Source organism: Salvelinus namaycush, chromosome 34 (genome assembly GCF_016432855.1).
Source record: "Salvelinus namaycush isolate Seneca chromosome 34, SaNama_1.0, whole genome shotgun sequence".
Classification (NCBI taxonomy): Eukaryota; Metazoa; Chordata; class Actinopteri; order Salmoniformes; family Salmonidae; genus Salvelinus; species Salvelinus namaycush.
Window position 1 is genome coordinate 15357005 of NC_052340.1, and position 17952 is coordinate 15374956.

General features: G+C 43.0%; 3 protein-coding genes across 5 annotated transcripts; 1 reads left to right on the forward strand and 2 right to left on the reverse strand.

Annotated features, from left to right (window-relative positions):
- Window positions 1–449: 449 nt before the first annotated feature.
- Window positions 450–12793, reverse strand: LOC120028387. 3 transcript variants are annotated; one of them, XM_038973619.1, is made up of 4 exons: window positions 12625–12793; window positions 1724–2420; window positions 1206–1455; window positions 450–958 (listed from the first exon to the last, which is right to left on the reverse strand). In XM_038973619.1, the coding sequence occupies exons 2-4, from the start codon at window positions 2377–2379 to the stop codon at window positions 710–712; spliced, it is 1155 nt and encodes a 384-aa protein (XP_038829547.1). In that variant the 5' UTR covers window positions 2380–2420; window positions 12625–12793; the 3' UTR covers window positions 450–709. The 3 variants fall into 3 exon arrangements, with proteins under 3 accessions (XP_038829547.1, XP_038829546.1, XP_038829548.1); XM_038973618.1 differs by lacking the exon at window positions 12625–12793 and adding an exon at window positions 8745–8803; XM_038973620.1 differs by lacking the exon at window positions 12625–12793 and adding an exon at window positions 5841–6086.
- A 47-nt stretch (window positions 12794–12840) lies between these two features.
- LOC120028661 (dual specificity protein phosphatase 14) lies at window positions 12841–13728 on the forward strand. The gene is made up of 2 exons (XM_038973872.1): window positions 12841–12957; window positions 13061–13728. The coding sequence occupies exon 2, from the start codon at window positions 13096–13098 to the stop codon at window positions 13606–13608; it is 513 nt and encodes a 170-aa protein (XP_038829800.1). The 5' UTR covers window positions 12841–12957; window positions 13061–13095; the 3' UTR covers window positions 13609–13728.
- An 11-nt stretch (window positions 13729–13739) lies between these two features.
- LOC120028662 (DNA-directed RNA polymerase II subunit RPB4) lies at window positions 13740–15146 on the reverse strand. Its single transcript, XM_038973873.1, has 4 exons — window positions 14862–15146; window positions 14571–14751; window positions 14352–14447; window positions 13740–14165 (listed from the first exon to the last, which is right to left on the reverse strand). The coding sequence occupies exons 1-4, from the start codon at window positions 14935–14937 to the stop codon at window positions 14087–14089; spliced, it is 432 nt and encodes a 143-aa protein (XP_038829801.1). The 5' UTR covers window positions 14938–15146; the 3' UTR covers window positions 13740–14086.
- Between the last annotated feature and the right edge of the window lie 2806 nt (window positions 15147–17952).

The following is a 17952-nucleotide window of genomic DNA, read 5'->3' on the forward strand; positions in this document are numbered from 1 at the left end:
CCAGTGTGCCTGGCACCTACTGCCATACCCCATTCAAAGGCACTTAAATCTTTTGCAGGTGTTCATAATGTTTTGTACACTGTGTATATCAGATGGTAAACCTTTAGTAAGATGTAAATAGTTAGCTTTTTTTTTTTTGTTTATTATATGTGACACATGCAGTAATAAAGGTCAAGGACTCGCTCGTTAGTCTCATTGTTATTCTGTTTACATAATTACATATTATTTTCACAAGTACCTTGTACACAACATCAGTCACCAGACCAGATAATGTGGTTTGGTCTTGTTTTAATGGAGCAAAGCACCACGATCATTAAGCATGTAATCTTCTAGTGTCCATTTAAGCAACCGATCTCCAGCACAACTACTCTATGCTCTGGTCAGCTGCCACACTACTGATGATATAGGTTGATCTCTGCACACATGAAATCAGCTCCAGGTATCTGAAATGTCTTAAGGCAGGCATGGTTTATTTACATTCAAATATTTGACAGTAAAGTGATAGGTTCAAATCTCTAAGCCTACCTGACAAAAGCAGAAGGTTCCTCCACCACTTATCTATGCAGTCTCCATTGCCCTTTACCACTTACCCTACCCAGACCAGTCCTTCACCACAGACACAACTACAGTCTCAGGACTTCTATATCTGACATCCTGAACCAGCTAGCCACCCCCTGTGTGTTAAGTGTCCAGACATGCCGCATGCTAGCTACTCCTCTGGCCTCATGGCTGGTACGTCCAGTCCGTTGTCTCTGAGGTAGGGCAGGACAGCGTCGGTGTAGAACATCTCCAGCTTGACCAGCGTGTCGTCCCAGAACATAGGGTCAAAGGTCACAGGGATGATGGCTGTTTCCTTCAGGGTGAACACCACTAGGTCAGCCTGGGATAACCCTGTCACTGCCAGCTGGCACTGGATCTGGGTGTAGTAGGTGTGGTCTGGTTTCAGATGGTACCTCACCTGTAGAGGACAGAAGAAAATAACAATTGGGAAGCGCTGCTAGAATACACTAGTAGGCAGATCTTTATAGATTGAAGATGCTCATTGGTTAAGGGGTTAACTGGTCACAAGGGGGACCAAGGCAGGGCACTCTTCATATAATTAAAATGCCTTTATTATGATAGTATGTTCGGAAGAAAAAAAATATCAATCTTGGCATAGCCTGCGTCAGGGAGTACAATGATACAACAAACATGTTCTAACCAACCTGTTCCACACCCTGGTCCTGTATCGTCAGGCAGAAGGCAGGGTCCTCTCTACAGGCCTGGGCTACAGTGTTCAGACGGTGCTTGTAGGGACACTTGACCTCCAGGCAGAGCAGCCGTTGGCCGGTCCTCTGGTCCTCTACAATGCCGTCAGGGCTGCCTGCTAGCCAGGGGCGCTTGGGGTCGATAAATAGGCCACACTCCTGCACCCTCACCGCCCGGCCCAGGGCCTTGCTCTTCAGGCTCTGATATCTGAAAAGAGATGAGATTGTAATTTATTAATCTCTGAGGGGAAATTAGTTTGTCATCCTTACAGCCATAGACAACCCAGGTGGTTGGTGGACCTTAATTGGGAAGGACGGGCTTGTGGTAATGACTGGAGTGGAATGGGTGGATTGATAAAATACATCAAACACATGGCTTTATGCCATTCCATTTGTGCCGTTCCAGCAATTATTATGAGCCGCCCTACCCATTTAAAACAATTGCAGGACATTTACAGTAAATACATAAATGATACCTCCGCACGGCCTCGGCCTCCCGCTCAATGCCCCAGTTCATGGCGCGGGTTTTGACGTTGGTGCCACGGCCGGTGATGGCGGCCAGATAGGAAGCAGGCGGAGTCTGGCTCTGGCCAGTGACAAAGCGGCTGTGGGCGAGGCGGTGAGCGATGGACGCTGTAATGCGGTTCTGACGCCAGGCGAACCAGCTGGGGTTCTCTCTCTGGCCCCGGGTCTGGAGCTCCACCTTCTCCACAACGCCACCCTCCATCTTCTGACCTAATCCCAGGGGTATGGCTTTGATCCTGGGGGGAGAGACCAAAGGCTTACCCCTGACCTGGCTGCTCTTGACAGGGCTATGACTATGCTGATGGGCCTCAGGTTTCTTCTCTGTGATGTCGGGATGATATCTGACAGTAGGGATGTTCTTATTGGCGTAACGTGTATCTGTGGTCTTTGCTCCTGCTCCCCTGGCCTGGCTGGCTGTGGCTCTGGTGGTCCCTGAGGCTGGGGTCTTCACAGTGGCTGACCACCCTGCTGAGTCCCCTGAGCCATCAGAGGGGGTTAGGGTGGAACCTTTGTTGATATGCATCTGTGTTGGGGGGTTATTTGAGGCAGATGCAACCACTGAGCTGTCACGGTGAGAGCCGTCCTGGCTTGTCTTGGTGGGAGTCATTGTTCGGCGAGTTTCAACAAGTTAGAAGGATTCTGTAAATTCTAAATAAAATAGAGCAGTAAGATACTTTTGCATATAAAAACATGATATGTCCTATTCCTAAAGTTGTGTGTGGACCTAAAATCCCCAAAAGTCCCCACAAGGATAGTAAAACAAGGATAATTCTCCCTTGTGGGGACATTTCCCACATCCCCATAAGGACAAAGGATATTTTAATTTTAAGGGTTATGTTTACAATTAGGGTTAGAATTAGGGTTTGGTTAAGTTACAGGTTAGGGTAAAGGTTTAGGGAAAATAGGATTTTGAATGGGAATTAATTTTAGGTCCCTACGGGCTAGCAAGTGTATTGGTGGTTTACAGTCTGTCTGTAACTAATGATACCCATTTAATCTCTCCTGCTACCTCTGCCTTCGAGTCTGTATGTGGTGATTGACTAATCCATTTACAACGTAAAGAGCTTGTGAACCTGTACATCACCCAGGCCAAACTTCCTGCCATCCAGGACCTCTATACCAGGCGGTCAGAGGCAGTCCCTAAATTGTCAAAGACTCCAGCCACCCTAGTCATAGACTTCTCTCTGCTACCGCGCGGGAAGCGGTACCGGAGCGCCATGTCTAGGTCCAAGAGGCTTTTAAAAGCCATAAGAGTCCCCCCCCTCCACGCTGCTGCTACTCTGTTATTATCTATGCATAGCCACTTTAATAACCCAACCTGCATGTACAAAATTACCTCAACACCGGTGCCCCCGCACATTGGCACATTGACTCTGTACCGGTACCCCCTGTGTATAGCCCCACTATTGTTATTTACTGCTGCTCCTTAATTATAATTTTTCTTAGCTCTTACTTTTTTAGGTATTTTCTTAAAACTGCATTGTTGGTTAAGGGCTTGTAAGTAAGCATTTCACTGTAAGGTCTACCTGTTGTATTCGGCGCATGTGACGAATACAATTTGATTTGATTCTCTTTTACAGTGCCCCTCCACTGCCCAGTTCACAGATCAGTAAATATCCCGTAGCAGGTGGTGTACAGTGGGGGTTAAACTAGGGCTATGTAATGGGGAATGCATTCCCTGAACTGAACAGTTCTGCAGGTGAGGGATCAGGGTTCACATCACCGTCGGCACGTGAGGAGACTACTGGTAGACTGTGTCCCAACTGGCACCGTACTCCCTTTATAGCACTACTTTTGATCAGGGCCTATAGGGCTCTGGCCAAAAGTAGTGCACTATAACATTATAGGGTACCACTTGGGACGCAAAGATGAATTTCTGCGGTTGAGGGGCAGACTCTCGAGTCCTGATGGCTCGGATCTAAACCGAAACGACCAAACAAGCAACAAACCTACTTCTATGCAAGGTAGGTAATGGACATGACACTCACCCTATAGCAAGCTGGCCAGACATGAGGTATACACAGAGGTACAGAAAGAGTCAATCTACATACTGAGTAACTCTAAGTTGAGAGAACATGGAAGTCACAACGGAGGCATTTAAACCCCCTATCGTGTGACTTCAACTGTTCTCAGAACAACAGTGTATTAGGAGGCCAACCCCAACAGAGGCTGTTTCTCAAATTGCACCCTATTCCCAATATAGAGGGCCCTGGTCAAAAGTAGTGCACTACATAGAGAATAGAATGCCATTTGGAACTAACTTAGACACTGGGAGGATCTGCTCCATCCTGACAGAGATCACGATTATGGGAGGGGTTTGGGAGAGTCTTTGTTGACATACTCCAAATGTCTTTGTTTGATCATTACGAGCCTCATTGACTTTAGCTTCTGTTCAACTGTCTGTTTGCTGCTCTAATGGTCTTCTGTTCTTGCTTAGCTCCTCCCCGCCCACTAAACAGAACTTACTGGATAGTATTTCTGAAGTGTTGGAGAGAAGGGTGAGGGTTCAGAGTCAGACGTACAAACGAACCCTACTAAAAGCATGACCATAATCTAGAATTAAGACAGGGACTAATAGGGAGTAAGGACATTGATGGGTAGCAGGTTGCGAGTATAGTACAGACTAAGTAGTAGTAGACTTAGTTCATTTCCTGGGAGTGATCTTTCAGATTTCATCTGAAATGGCACCCTATTCCCTTTATAACACTGTACTTTTTGACTAGAGCCCTTTGTAGGTAATTGGATGCCATTTTGGATGTAACCATACTCGATCCCTTCCCCCAGGCAGGCCTGTGTAGTTGTCCAGACCAGGCAGGGGAGCCTGTGAGGCAAAATCATGTGTGGAGCTAGACTAATAATAATAACTTAGATTTTTATGGCAACGCACAGCTCCACACACTCACCGGGTAGTACAGAGGCTTAGGCCACGTTCACGTCATGGAGGAACGACTTGTCTACTTCGGAGGAACGACTTGGAGCGTTCACATGCTCAGAGCTCCGAAGGAACGCAATAACTATTCTCACCATTGACAGCCGAAATCGCGGCCATGTTTGTTGCCACTTTCAGTGGTGGATGACATCAGAGCTCAGCGGGGAAAGATCAGGGACCAGAGGTCATCCCTAAGTTTTCTTGTCGTAATTACAAGTTGGAGGGGCGTTCACGTGCATTTTTCCCAATAGGAAGGTTGTATTTATGAGTTCCCAACATGACGTGAATGCGGCATTAGGGTGCCTGCCACACACACACCGTGTGGGCTTTTGGTCAGCTCAACTCTATTTCTCCGTACTAGCTCAGCTCACCCATCCACTCAAGCTCTTACATCAAATGCTGACCGCATTACCTCCCGAGATGATAATTTTCTTCGGTTATTGTCACTGCCGTGTATATCCCCCCCAAGCAGACACCGTGACAGCTCTCAAAGAACTACACTGGACTTTGTGCAAACTATAAACCGCATATCCTGAGGCCACATTTATTGTACCTGGGGACATTAATAAAGGAAATCTGAGGAAAAAGCTCCCGAAATTCTATCAACACATCTGTGCTACACGCAGGGAGAATATGCTTGACCATTGTTACTTTCCCCTCCGGGAACGGCTACAAGGACCTCCCCCGCCTTCCCTTTGGCAAATCAGATCACGCCTCCATCCTGCTCCTCCCCGCCTATAGGCAGAAACTTAAGCAGGAAGCACCCGTGGTAAGGACTGTTCAAGGTTGGTCTGACCAATCGCATCTATGCTTGAAGACTATTTTGATCACGCGGACAAGAAGATGTTCGGTTCCTACTGTGACGATTAGAACTTATCCAAACCAAAACCGTGGATAGATGGTAGCATTCGCACAACTGAAAGCACAAACCTCTGCATTTAACTACATCAAGGTGATTGGGAACATGGACGTGTACAAACAGACCAGCTATGACCTCCATAAGGCAATCAATGAGGCAAAACTACAGTACAAGGACAAAGTGGAGTCGCAATTCAACGGCTCAGACACAAGACGCATGTAGTAGGGAAAGCCGGCCATATCACGGACACCAACACCTCGCTCCCGGACAAGCTAAACACCTTCTTCGCCCGCTTCAAAGAAGGTGGGACCCATGCTGTCCATGTCGCCCAAAAAGGGATGACCTTCCATCATCCGGAGGGGAATCCAAGAAGACAGGACTGGAGACAAGGACCAGAGTCAAAGCGGGCAGAACTGTAGCAGAGAGGAAAACAGCATCAGGCAAGAAAAACAGGCACAACAGGATAACAGGATCTGAATAATAACAAACGGCTAGAAACGTAGACTGACTGAGCAGAGATTACGATCTGGCAGCGTGGAAGTGGCAAGGCTGAGTATTTGTAGAGGTCTTGATTATGGAACAGGTTGCAGCTGGTGGGGATCTGCTCTGACTTGAGCACACCTGTCTCCGCCCACACAATCACACACACAGAGAGAGAGAGGGAGAGGAAGAGTACTGGGGGAGTAGCGGCAGGTCAAGGAGACACAGGACGAGCAGTAGAGGGCATTGCAGGAGCAGATGTGACAGATGGTTTAAGCACATGCGTGCCGAACCGTGGGGGGTTATCCATACGGATCACGGATAAACTACGGTCCGTTACACCACTACCAAATATACACTGGAATTGCTTACCAAGAAGACAGTGAATGTTCCTGAGTGGCCTGAGTTACAGTTTTGACTTAATCCTTCTGCTGTGTTCCAGTCGAATTGGACCGATTTACAAGTTCTCTCTTAGTTCATTTAATCTCATTGTCATAAGGTTCCATGACTTTGTCCACACAGGGCATCTGAACACACAAAATACATTTTGATGATGTTCATTACATTTTTGGTGTTTTATTTAACTTTGTACACCTGTGGTGTTCCCGGTCCGGTCATTAGAAATTAATGGGTGAGACTACAATTAGTGTATAAAATTTAGTTCAGGCCCATGCCCATTCATCAGATGGACACACTTTCTCTCCCAGACCCCCACATGCATGTGTTTGAGCGCACACACACACACACAGTCTTGTACAGCTAACCTTGTGGGGACATACAATTCAGTCCCATTCAAAATCCTATTTTCCCTAACCCCTAACCCTAATCCTAACCCGTACTCTTAACCTAACCCTAACCCTAACCCAAAAACCTAAACTTTATCCTAACCCTAGCTCCTAACCCTAACCCTACAACTAAGCCTAGCTCCTAACCTTAATATTTAACTTAATTCTAACCCTAACACTAATTCTAACCTTAACCCTAAACCCCCTAGAAATAGCATTTGACCTTGTGGGGACTAACAAAATGTCCCCAGCTGGTCAACTTTTTGTTTGTTTACTATTCTTGTAGGGACTTCTGGTCCCCACAAGAATAGTTAAACACGTCCACACACACACACACACACCTAACTCCCCTTCTTGGCTTCCATGTCAACCCCCACGGGAACCTTTCCCCAATAGAATCTTTCCCCCACGGGAACCACACCTATTGGCATTCTCACAAACAATCGCAACATTGTTTCAATAACAAATATAACTTTTCTTGCAGCTCTGGTATATAAAGCTTTTTTGACGTCATGCTCACAATTCATTCTGTGGCAGCATAATGATCAAACAATATACTGTATGTTAGGCTCTTGATCATATCTTTGATCATGACACTGGTGAGGAGGAAAGTCCTTGTTAAACTTTGACACAAAGTAGTCTGTGATAAATAGCACAATATGTTTAATCTGTATTTGTTATAGTCAAAATAATCCATGGATTTTTTAAACTCAAAAACGAGTTGTATGAGCTCAGGTCAATGAGACCTACAGGCCATAAGTAGCAAATAGAAGTTCAAAATGTGTAATGTTCATGTAACAGTATAACTTTAAACCGTCCCCTCGCCCCGACACGGGCGCGAACCAGGGACCTTCTGCACACATCAACAACGGTCGCCCACGAAGCATCTTTACCCATCGCGCCACAAAGGCCGCGGCCCTTGCAGAGCAAGGGGCAACACTACTTCTAGGTTTCAGAGCAAGTGACGTAATTGATTGAAACGCTAGTAGCGCGTACCCGCTAACTAGCTAGCCATTTCACATCCATTACACTCACAAGAACTTAAGTTTATAAAAAGATCTAACACAACATTATGTGATAATATATGTATTATTATGGATTTATAATCAGCTATAAATGGGGCGGTTATTTTGGACCGGGAACACAGAATTAATTAACATGAAACGAAGCACAACAGGAGGGTTAAATCTACTTGAAAATCTATGGCAAGACCTGAAAATGTTTTACTAGCAATGATCAACAACCAATTTGTTGACAGAGCTTGAATATTTTGGGGGGGAATATTGGCCAAATGTTGCACAATCCAGGTGTGGAAAGCTCTTAGATTTACCCAGAAAGACTCAGATGTAATCTCTGCCAAAGGTGCTTCTACAAAGTATTGACTCACGAGTATGATACTTCTCCATTTCATTTTCAATACATTTGAAAAAAAATCTTTTTATTTTAATCAATTCTGAATTCAAGCTGTAACACAACTAAATGTGGAATAAGTCAAAGGGTATGAATACTTTCTGAAGGCACTGTAGAACCCTTTGTAGAAAGGGTTTTACATAGAACCCAAGAGTTCTACCTGGAACCAAAAAGTTTATTCAAAGGGTTCTCCTATGGGGACAGCCGAAGAACCTTTAGGTTCTAGATAGTACCCTTTTTCTAAGAGTGTAGGAGTCAAGGAACAGAAACTATACACACATTACATTCGGTTCCTTTTTCGACAGCCAGGTGAGCTAAATGGTCTTGATTTATCTGGAGTGGTGTGATAGATTAATCCCAGCTAACTGTGTGTTTAAAGGGTTGTTTGGCCGTTTCAAACTAATAGTTTTAGATAGAATACAGCAGACCTATGTTATCATTGTCCTACTCTACTTTTCTACTAAATTACTGAGCAGAATAGTATTCCACAAAATAAAATTGTTGCTTACCCGATGAAGTTCTGTCTAGTCGAGAGTTGTGTATGAAAGTAAAACTGGTTCAAAAGCGGAATTGAAGATCTACTGCATGAGTCACTATCTCATGACAAACACGTCAGATTCATCCTATTGGCTTGCTGCTGCTCTGTGTGTGTGTGTGTGTGTGTGTGTGTGTGTGTGTGTGTGTGTGTGTGTGTCGGGCATGTCCTGAACATGTCTAGTGTCAGAGTCGCGTTAAAAACAACTCGGAACTCGGAAATATCAGAGCTCTGACTGGGAAAAATCTTTTGAATTGTCTTTCAACTCGGAATTCAAAGTCGGAAACTCGGGCATCTTTCTAGAGCTCCGACTTTCCGAAGTAAGGATTTGACCTCGTTTTTTTCCCGAGTTCCCAGTTGTCTTGAAAGCACCAAGTGAGACAAAATACATAGTCCTATGTAAATATGTATTAGGCTATACATCTTTATTACACTATAATAACCATATTACTGCATCTCTTAACCATCTTACAGGATTAAAAAAAAAAAATTAATGTTTCTAAATAAATTATTTTAAAAATACGTTTTTCAGGGCTGCCAACTTTTGAAGAAAGCTTGGATTGAGATATACTTTGTGAATTTCATTGCCCCTTGGCACAATCCCTGGACTGGGAGTCCTCCCCCAGGAAGATTTTACTGTTTTAAAGCAAATTTCCTGCAAATCTATGTATTTTGAGGCCTATGACCATAGTGTACTATTAGGTGTATTCAGGATGCTTTGAACATTAAATGAGCACTCAAAATTATGCTAATAATTTTTTCCACATATTTTTTAGGTGGTTTGACACATTATTCAGACAGTAATGAAAAGAGATAGGGAGACAGGCAAATGCTAGAAACAGTGGGAAGGTTGGAAGCAGGGAATTATCCCTTTTCTCAGGTGGAAAGTATGTATGCGACACATACCTGGGAGTGTCACCACTACAACAAGGCTCTGCACAGGAACTGTAAATATTAATGGTTGATGGCAGTGGGTAACCAAATCATAGATTGCAGTCTGCTTGTCCATAGACTGCTTTCAAGGAAAATACACAAACATTTTATACTTTGTCATTGGGTAAACTCTCTCTTTAAAATAGGAGTGGAAAAAAATCCTGCAGGCTCTCCAGGAGGGTTGGCCACCCCAGATCTATGTTTCCCAAGTGCTGGGTGTTTAAAAATGTTCTTGTTATAACAATTCATTTCTCAAGATCACACAACCTTCAAGAAAAGTCTAATGAATATCAATATTCAGGCGGTTTATGTCTACTAGTTGAAGATCCTTGCCATCATCTTACTCTACAAAATATTATGCCTTTATGAGTTGTGAGTCCCCCTACCATCTCTGTCTAGCATGTGCACAATACTAAAATGTCAAAAAATGTATTTGATACCTGGAGCATTTAATATCCCATGCTTATTTGTATGATTTATTCAAAACTGTCCATAATTGGCTGCAAAAATGCATAGCCTCATATAATTAATTTTCAAAGACAAGAGTAGGCATCAGATTTCAAATATGAGATAACTCTGGCAAAATTGGGAAGAAGTGGAATAATAAAATAATTGTGTGGAATAACAGTAGTGTTCTTGCTGAGAATCACAGTAATTACTCTATATTTTATCCCATTGTTAAGAATTAGGATTGTTCCACTGATCAGATTAAATAAAGTAAATAGCTAATAAAATCTACTGAATCAAATATGACATAAATCTGCCCCTACACTCTACCCAAATAGTTTTATATGTATTGTACCCCATCTAGAATCAAATTGACACTTTTGGGTTCACAATCTGTTTGACAAAATTATTTTCATAGTTACACATAGGTCCCCCCAATTTCCCTCCTAAAACATATTGTAGGTCTGTCTGCTGCCTTTTCGTTGTCACAGCATAAATGCCAATCACCAAACGAGGGGACTAATGGAAGTGTGGATTACATCGATTTTAGTACATGCTGTCAAAAGGCTGCGTTCTGTCTGCAATAGGGACGGGAGTAACCGCAAACTAATTTTGTTGACAACATTGTACATAAAACAACGTTACCGTACTGCTCTTCTTACAGTTTTATAAACTCCGTGGAGAACGATCTCTCCATTCAGCTCCACTCTAATCCCGAGGGGCGTTTCTTTAAACGCGCTTCCAAGCCCCCAATCCTTTACATAAACTAGAACAATCATATGCTTAAATGTGCCGCGGTTCACAGTGCTGTGGCAACACAATGATAGAGATTCCTGATCGTGATGTTAAATTGCAGGCGCAGATGCTCCGATTTCAAAACGATTTGGAGCACAGTTGAAAAGTTAACGGGCGGACTACACACAGACTAATAAATGCAGTATTTTTAAATGCGTGAGATATAAAACGTGTGCCGTGAGTGCGCGAAAAGAGGGTCAAATGCGTGTCTCACGGCCAATGCGTGGGAGTTGGCAGTTCTGGTTTTTAGTTTAAGGCTGCGTTCCAAACACGTAAAATACACCCTCCACTTACGGCCATCTTTGCGGTCGTTGGTCCAAACAATTACCCAAGCAAGGAAAGTTGGCAAGTAAGCCCCTCAGCCCTCGTTTGTGATCGAGTGTAAAATTCTGTTCACTCTGGGGTCTGAAAGCCCCATAATTCAATTTGCAATGATTGTACATTGGCTAAGAAAAGTCAGCCAAAACGTAAGAATAAAAATATTTTATTTCTACAATTTCCAAAAGCTAACCAAACAAAAACATCATTACTTTTACGAGACGTGTTTTTGCATTAGTAGCACAATTTCTAACTTATTTACATTGGATTTTACTTACACTTGTATGTTTACTCCATACTGACGTTGAGGTTTTACATTTTGGTGTACTTTTGTTAGCGGATGTACAATCATCGCAAATTGAATTATGGGGCGTCTCAGGCCCCGAAGTGAACATAATTGTACACTCGCAAACTCCATTAAAAACGAGGGCTGAGGGGCATACGTTGCAAACTTCCCTGCTTGGCTAATCATTTGGACCGACGACAAATATGGCCGCGGGGATTCCCTCCAAAGACATAAGACGAGGGTGTGTCTTTTATGAGTTTGAAATGCAGCCACCGCCTTTCAAAGTGTGTTGCATTCTGGGGATAAAAATTGTCCAACTTGCGCCTAAATGTCTACTGCATAAACTTTATAACAAAGATCAAAGGCCACAAAGTTTTGACTGCTAGTTTCAGCAGTTGCTCTTCACCAACATTGGTTAAGGACTTGTATGGAAGAATTTCATTGTAAGGTCTACACCGGTTGTATTCAGCGCATTTGACATTTTTTTGTTGTTGATTTTGATCATCCTGCAGCCATCTCCTGCATTGTGAGAGGTTATATTGTCAACCAATCATTAGGGTCGCGGCAGCTATCATGGGGCAGTCTAGTGGTTAGAGCGTTGGACTAACAACCAAAAAGTTGCAAGATCAAATCCCCGAGCTGACAAGGTAAAAATCTGTCGTTCTGCCCCTGAACAAGGCAGTTAACCCACTGTTCCTGGGCCGTCATTGAAAATAAGAATTTGTTCTTAACTGACTTGCCTAGTTAAATAAAGGTAAAATAAATAAAAAGGGTGTTTTGTTTGACCCACACAAACATGACTGACTGATTTATGTGTACAGTGTATGGCTCTCTCACTAATTGATTGTACACTGTGTACACACATATTATATTATGATTTCAGTTTGTGAGTGGGTGATATGGGGGTTAGATACATATTTATTTCGACATTATAAAAACCTCTTATAATAAAATGTTAACACAGCCATGTTGATCTGAGCCTTGCTGTTGGAAAACCACATTAGTGTCTGACTTTTGGCTGTCACAGATGCAGCTCCCCTCGACTTTCGTCTACAGTCGGTTGCTTTGGCCTTACCACTCAAACGCGACCATAGGTTGTGGAATGCTGTCAGCATGGCCGCCGCCCTTTAAATACGTAATTCATTGCTTCAAGCCACACGGGAGCAAACGTACATCAAAGTCTGCTCAAGAACATAGAAGAACATTTTGAACGAGTCGTTCAGTATAAACCGTTCCGCAACGTAGCAAACGTTCAAGCGAATTGAATGCACCTCTATGACAATTCCGTCACGTGACGAACGTGGATAATTACGTCAAATCAATGCGACAGGAAAAACGGCCGCCGTAAAACAGAAAATAAAAATACACAGTAAGGTTAATCGATATTGGCTTCGGCTCTTCTTTTCTGGTAAGTCTAAGGCAAATCGCAATTAAGTAAAGATATTCACATGTTTGTGCTGACTTAAAGACTGTGCATCTTTTTACAATTTAATCGTGTTTCTCTGTTGTAGTGAGACAGCCGGGCAGCTGTCAATGTCCATTCCCCATGTCATTCTCCCAGATCACCCAGTCTTTGTATCTGGGTGGTGTGGACACAGTCTTCAAGCCCACCGGTCTCTACAGTAAGAACATAACTCTGATAGTCAACGCCACAGCAGAGCACCCCTGTCCTCAGTACGAGGGGGTGGAGTGTTTCCAGGTACCCGTACTGGACCAGCCTCACGCCCCCCTGGCCTGCTACTTCGATGCTGTTTTAGAACGTATCCATAACAACCACTCAGGTAGTACGCTGGTCCACTGCACTGCAGGCCGGAGCCGTTCTCCTAGCCTGATCATGGCTTACCTGATGAGGTATGAGGGGGTATCACTGCGCCAGGCCCATGAGTGGGTCCTGAAGTACAGACCTCATATCCGACCCAATGCTGGTTTCTGGAGGCAGCTGATGGAGTATGAGAGGAGGCTCTATGGGAAGAATACTGTGAGGATGGCTGCTACCTCCTGTGGTGTGCTGCCCGAGGCTCTGGACGGACAAGAGGCTATTTACTGTGTGAATGGCTGATGGCATGTGTCCCAAATGGCACCCTATTCCTTATGTAGTGCACTACTTTTGACAAGGGCCTAAACTGAAGAGTGCTATTTGGGATTTGTCATAGATGTATATGAGAAAATAAAACCAATTGCTATAAAAAAATATATAAATCTGATGTTTATTTATAAAGTATTTACATTTAGTAATGTATGTATTCATCCTAGCTTGGTATGGTTTTCTAAATGGAGCTGTATCATCTCTGCAATGAATGTACGGATCTGCCGTGCCTGACGCACCCCTCGGCTGTCGATACAACCCCAAGTCCAATTTGGAGGTACCCATCCTGGGAAGAACGGTCAGAGTCCCGTTGCATCCCAAACTGCACCCTATTCACTATATAAAGATGTCATTTAGGATGCACAGTGTCCTTCTGGGTGGGTAGCAGAGCCCAGTATTTTCTGACATAACGATGGGTTTAGGTTAGAACAGGCCAGAGGAGGAACTGTCTTCAGTATTGGAAACTTCTCTTGGTCTGGATGTCATCAAGGATCTGCTGCAGCTCCTCATCCTCAAACCGCCCCTCCAGACTTTAGACAGAACAAACAGGCTTCAGTACACAACAGCACAACTACTGTCAGTAAATTTATACCAAACATTTACACCTGATTTCATGGTCAAGAGCCAACTGCTACCCAAATAGATACAAGATTTAGAGTCTGGGTTAGAGGACTGAGTATGGTGATATGTGAGGAGGCAGTAACAGCAGGTCCTACCTAGGGATGAGGGCTTTGGCCTCCTCCGCTGCTTCTGGACACAGGTTGGCCAAACTGGCCAGCTCAAATTTATGCAGCTTCTTCTGTAAGAGCAAGCTATAGGATACAGAGCAATAATTTCAGTCATCACGAAAAGTTACCACCATATAAATATATATTGTATTTTATACGGTATTGACATTGGTTTTTGGTTGTGATAGTGACAACAGCTACACTGACCTGCGGACACTGGCTATAGTTTCTCTGTTTTTGAACCGGCTGAAACGTGCAGTATAATTCAGAGTTTTCATGAAGACCTCCGATAGCTCTTGTTCGTCCTCTGCACTTTCGTTCTGCTGCTTGCGATGCTCCAGAAGCATGTGTACCTCGGAGTTTAGAAGTGTCTCCGCGTTCTCGAACTCTTTGAAGAACACAGGTGTGTTTTAATGTGGTTAATGTAGTTAGCTAGCTAAATACCTTTAGTGAATCGTTATATTCTATCTAGTTATCATAAATAAGCGGGATACGAACCTTTGGGGAAAAGTAACTGAGAAGCGTCCTCCTCAATATCTCCGACAGTTGTTGTTGAACCGCCTCCGGACGCCATGCTGCTTGTAGCAATGAATTAATTAACCTTCCTAGCTAACGTTACAGTAAAATAAAAAGCCACAAAGCTGATATCCAGTTGCTTGCTCTGAACCAAATGTTGCCTATATCGGCGCCTAATAATTGTTTTGGCATTATAAAAACATTAGCAAGGCGAAACTCCAAATTATTCAAGGAAGGAAGCTGCTACCTAACAAAAACAAAAGTCAGCGTCTCATAGCAACACAAAAAAGTACTTCCGGGTCATGGTATTTAGACTTAAAAGTCCCCCACGTAATAGTAGAAAGGTGTCAATTACCAGTATTTATTCGATATATGAAAAATAATTGTCTAATAAGCATTAAATGTGGGTTTTAAAACATTTTCCAATGTAAAATAAATGCCCCCAATGCGAATCAATGTATATGGAATACATATTGAATACATATATTTTACTCCACCCATTCCATTGGCCACAATGCAAATCAGTGCATTTGGAAAGTATTCAGACCCCCTCCCCTTTTCCACATTTTGTTACGTTACAGGTTTATTCGAAAATTGATTAAATACATGTTTTTCTTCATTCATCTACACATGATACCTCATAATGACAAAGTGAAAACAGGTTTTTAGATTTTTTTTGCAAATGTATGAAATAAAAAAAACAGAAATACTTTGCTATGAGACTCGAAATTGAGCTCAGGTGCATCCTGTTCCCTTTGATCATCCTTGAGCTGTTACTACAACTTGATTGGAGTCCACCTGTGGTAAATTCAATTGATTGGAAATTATTTGGAAAAGCACACACCTGTCTATATAAGGTCCCACAGTTGACAGTACATGTCAGAGCAAAAACCAAGCCACGAGGTTGAAGGAAGTGTCAATTTATATAGTCGTCATTACATTACTTAGATATGTGTGTGTTACTGCACTGTTGGAGCTAGAAGCACAAACATTTCGCTACACCCGCAATAACATCTGCTAAACACGTGTATGTGACCAATACAATTTGATTTAGAGCTCCGAGACAGGATTGTGTCAAGGCACCGATCTGGAGAAGGGTACCAAAAAATGTCTTCAGCATTGAAGGTCCCCAAGAACACAGTGGCCTCCAATATTCTTAAATTTAAGAAGTTTGGAATCACCAAGACTCTTCCTAGAGCTGGCCGCCTGGCCAAACTGAGCAATCGGGGGAGAAGGGCCTTGGTCAGGGAGGTGACCAAGAACCCAATGGTCACTCGGACAGAGCTCCAGAGTTCCTCTGTGGAGATGGGAGAACCTTCCAGAAGGATAACCATATCATCAGATCCTTGATGAAAACCTGCTCCAGAGCGCTCAGGACCTCAGACTGCGGGCGAAGGTTGACCTTCCAAAAGGACAAAGGCCCTAAGCACACAGCCAAGACAACGCAGGAGTGATTTTGGGACAAGTTTCTGAATGTCCTTGAGTGGCCCAGCCAGAGCCTGGACTTGAACCCGATCGAACATCTCTGGAGACCTGAAAATAGCTGTGTAGCGACGCTCCCTGTCCAACCTGACAGATCTTGAGAGGATCTGCAGAGAAGAAATGGAGAAACTCCCCAAATACAGGTGTGCCAAACTTTTAGCTTCATATCCAAGAAGACTCAAAGATGCTTCAACAAAGTACTGCGTAAAGGATCTGAATACTTATGTAAATTTAATAATTTTGTTTTATTTTGAATAAATGTGCAAACATTTCTCAACCTGTTTTGGCTTTGTCATGATGGGATATTTTGTGTATATTTAGGGGGAACAACTATTTAGAATAAGGCTTTAATGTAACAATGTGGAAAAGTCAAGGATTCTGAATACTTTCTGAAAGCACTGTATATGGAGCAAAAACTATTCTGGATGCCACAGTAAAACTATTGTAGGGAATACTCAGTAGGGTCTTTAGAATGTATATATGGTGTCATTTCATGAGGTTCTGAATAATACAGTGTTGCTGGCCTTTAGGGATTTATATTTTCCTGAAAATCGACTAAATTTCAATACCGGGAATAATTCATATGTATAGAGAATCCTGGGAAATACCGCAAACATCCTAAGTGCCCATTTTAAAGCATTTAAAACCAAGATATGGTCACTATGCCAGGGTTATCCCAAAATAAGATTGTCACTACGCCACATTTCCGGCTTGGCTGTGCCACTATGTAAAGATTTCACAGTAAGTGAAATTGATATTAAGATACCTTGATATTCAACATTTCTCTCTTCATCTCCCTTTATTCATGAGTTGATCTGCTATCTGTATAATCATCTACTCGATTTTGCCAAATAGGAGATTCAAGTAAATCGTTGTAGGTTATCTAGAAAGCTTAGGAACTTTGGTCATTTTACTTTTTGTTTGACTGCAGTTAAAGTTTGTATGATTCGACAACGCTATATTTTACTCGGGATGTGCTCTGTGCGTCCTGAGCGCGCTCTGTGTCGAAATAGCCTACTGCTGAAATACACTAAATTAATTGAGAAACATGATAACTCACGGAATTTATGAACGGCCTGTTTCGCAATTCACAATGTCATTGGCGATCAAAGTTAAGCCTACTCTATCATTAGGGCTACTTAACGAGGACCAACTCTGTTTTATCTACTCTCATACCGTTTGTTGATCACACATTCCCTACTGACGCTCTCGTATGGTCAGCAATACCAGACAGCGCAAAGAAGCTGGGGAAATGTTATAGCGGTATTTTGACATGCATATAGCAGATTTGCATTGACAATGCAACCTATGGAATATCTAATAAAGTTAGGAATTTTCATGCGAGACAGGAGTAAGGATTTTGTGTTTCATTTGGATTGGGACGATAGGAAAATAGCATAAGGTCTATAAAAGGCTACGTGAGTCAATAGATAGCAAGGCCGGCTCGCTCATTAAGCGGCATTTTCTGTGCTAAACTGACCAAGACGCACCTCCAACAAATAAAAACGAACCATTCTGCCCAAAAACCATGTAAATTTCTCTCAACCAGTGGCATATGGGCTTTTTAGGTGAACGCTGATGCCGCCCTGTG